Source organism: Ostrinia nubilalis, chromosome 18 (genome assembly GCF_963855985.1).
Source record: "Ostrinia nubilalis chromosome 18, ilOstNubi1.1, whole genome shotgun sequence".
Lineage (NCBI taxonomy): Eukaryota > Metazoa > Arthropoda > Insecta > Lepidoptera > Crambidae > Ostrinia > Ostrinia nubilalis.
The window spans coordinates 7892396-7894685 of record NC_087105.1 but is presented as its reverse complement, the minus strand read 5'-3'; the positions used below and the strand labels follow the sequence as shown (position 1 = coordinate 7894685).

The window sequence follows — 2290 nt, the reverse complement described above, 5'->3', positions numbered from 1 at the left end:
ACACATATGCCTAGTCACAAACATTCGCCTTTATAATAATAGTGTAAATTATGGTTATTTTGTTTTAAATGTAGAAGGTTGATAACCTCCGAATAGAAACGTTTATACTTAAGCAATTTCTTTGTTTTAAAGAATTGAACTGTGATTTTTAATAAGTAAGTTTGTTGAAACTAATTGTACTTAAATTAGTGATATAAAGTAATTTGTTTTGAATTTTTGCAGAATAATTGCTTTTTTAAAGAGAACTACAGGTTTTGTTTTTGTGATAGTAACAAATTGGACTGAAAATTGAAATACAGGTATTTTTCAATCAAATATTCTTTTTATTTTCATTAAGATGCCAGGAACAGTATCTGAAAAATTAAAATACAACATTTTCATGAACTCAAATGACATTACATAAAAGTAAATCGTTGGAATTTATCAAAATGTATTTTAGTACCATTCAAAAATGTTGATTTATAAAATTTTGTAGTATCAACTGCGACCTACGCCTCAACAATGAAGGTCGGTTGTCGTGAACACTGTTCTCCGTCGAAAGTTGCGGAGTTACAGGGACCTGCTCCATATGTTGTTCTGAAAAATATTATGAATTTGTCAACATTTTGTCATAAAGATTTGTATTCCTTATGTACAGTCAAATTGATAACATTTACCTAACAATGTGTCATTCATATCAATGGCTATATTATGTAATACAGCCAATGCTATGATCACAGCTTTTCCATTTTGGAGGCTTACTGGTAAGCCATGGAGTAGGCATTGGAACCGCTGCTTCCACACCCCAAAACACCTTTCAACAGTGTTCCTAGTTGAGATGTGAGCATTATTGTATGCTTCTTCTTCTGGACGACTAGGCCTTAAAATAGGTGTAAATAGATATGGCAGAAGAGGGTAGCCCGAATCGCCAATAAGGCGTCCTCTAAACTGCCTATCCTCAAATCGTTGTTTTATATTGCTCTCCATAAAAATTCGACTGTCATGTGTACTGCCTCGCCATCTAGCCACTATATCCATTATTTTGAGGTCAGCATCACAGACAACCTAAAATAAAAAAAACAGTATCCTGTAGGTAATCCATCCAATAATATAGTGTTGAATGTTGCTAAAATTTAGATCATACAAAGTAAAAATTATAGACATTATTAAAACAAATCTTTCTCTGTTGTAAACTGTATAAAATCAAAATATATTTTACCTGAACATTCAGGGAATAATAGCCTTTTCTATTAATATAGTACTGGGCCATGTCACCTCCGGTTTTTTTAATTTTAATGTGGGTGCAATCTATGGCTCCTATCACCCCAGGAAAATTTTTAATTGCTCTAAATTTGGCACTAATTCTTTCCTGCTCTCCTATAGTGATAGGCATTTTGATGAAGGAATTTGCCTTATTCGCGATTGCATGCGCGACTCTGGCGCATATCCGGCTCACTGTCGGCTGACTTAGGCCATGGAGGTCACCAGCATCATCTTGTACCTGAAAATGTATGAAAATAATTATAGCAGCCACGACAAAGGGATAAAATAAAACACTTTTTTGTGCTTACCTCACGACGTCCCCAACATCTTATGGCCACTAAAACTTGCAGTTCAGGACACGTGCCACCACCTCTAGCGCTCTGAACCAGATCATCTTCCACCAAATCTATGATGGTGCGCACTGTGTCCTTATTGAACCTATATTTTATTTTAAAATTTAGGTCCCGCAAATCGAATGGGTTGCTTCGTTGGCGGTAGAGCTTTCTACGTCGCGCTGGGTCGGCATTATTGGCTAAATGCACAATTGCATTTATAGCATTCATTTTCACAAGCAAGGATCACAGCAAGGATATTTTGAATAAATAAACCAACGAAGTGACATTCATATGAAATGACATTTATAAAAGTTAGGTTAAAATAGGTTTATTAGAGCTTTAAACAAGGCCCGAGCTCTCGATAACTTATCACACAGTTATAAGAGGATTTTAGCGCTAAATGACGATTATGAATAACAATTTTTATCAAACGTTTTATAAACCTCTAATAAGCATTTGATAAAATGTGAAAAATGATTATGAATAAGACCGTTAGTGTTTATTTTAATAAACTTCTTTTGTCTTGTCACCCATCAACTCAAATGTGGAACACTGTCACCTCTTGGAGTGACCTTTCTGCGGCTATTATTTCGCAGAGGCTGCACTGCACGATAAATCATCTACCCCCACCTCCCCCCACCCAAGTAAAACATATATTTGCACGTCGACGAGTCCGCAATGAAATAACGACACAACGGCACCGGACACAGCAA

At 35.7% G+C, this 2290-nt stretch overlaps 1 protein-coding gene across 1 annotated transcript; it reads right to left on the bottom strand.

Moving 5' to 3' along the window:
- Positions 1 to 339: 339 nt before the first annotated feature.
- LOC135080404 (putative nuclease HARBI1) lies at positions 340 to 2077 on the bottom strand. The gene is made up of 5 exons (XM_063975046.1): positions 1551 to 2077; positions 1199 to 1480; positions 657 to 1044; positions 443 to 576; positions 340 to 353 (listed from the first exon to the last, which is right to left on the bottom strand). The coding sequence occupies exons 1-4, from the start codon at positions 1803 to 1805 to the stop codon at positions 446 to 448; spliced, it is 1056 nt and encodes a 351-aa protein (XP_063831116.1). The 5' UTR covers positions 1806 to 2077; the 3' UTR covers positions 340 to 353; positions 443 to 445.
- Between the last annotated feature and the right edge of the window lie 213 nt (positions 2078 to 2290).

What these genes read in the sequence shown, in the direction of transcription:
- LOC135080404 (XM_063975046.1), bottom strand. Translation starts at nt 1,805, where the DNA reads ATGAATGCTATAAATGCAATTGTGCATTTAGCCAATAATGCCGACCCA. An exon ending in ATTATTCCCTGAATGTTCAG is followed by an intron (nt 1,045 to 1,198) that starts GTAAAATATATT and finishes TTTTTATTTTAG; the next exon opens with GTTGTCTGTGATGCTGACCT. An exon ending in TATGAATGACACATTGTTAG is followed by an intron (nt 577 to 656) that starts GTAAATGTTATC and finishes AATATTTTTCAG; the next exon opens with AACAACATATGGAGCAGGTC.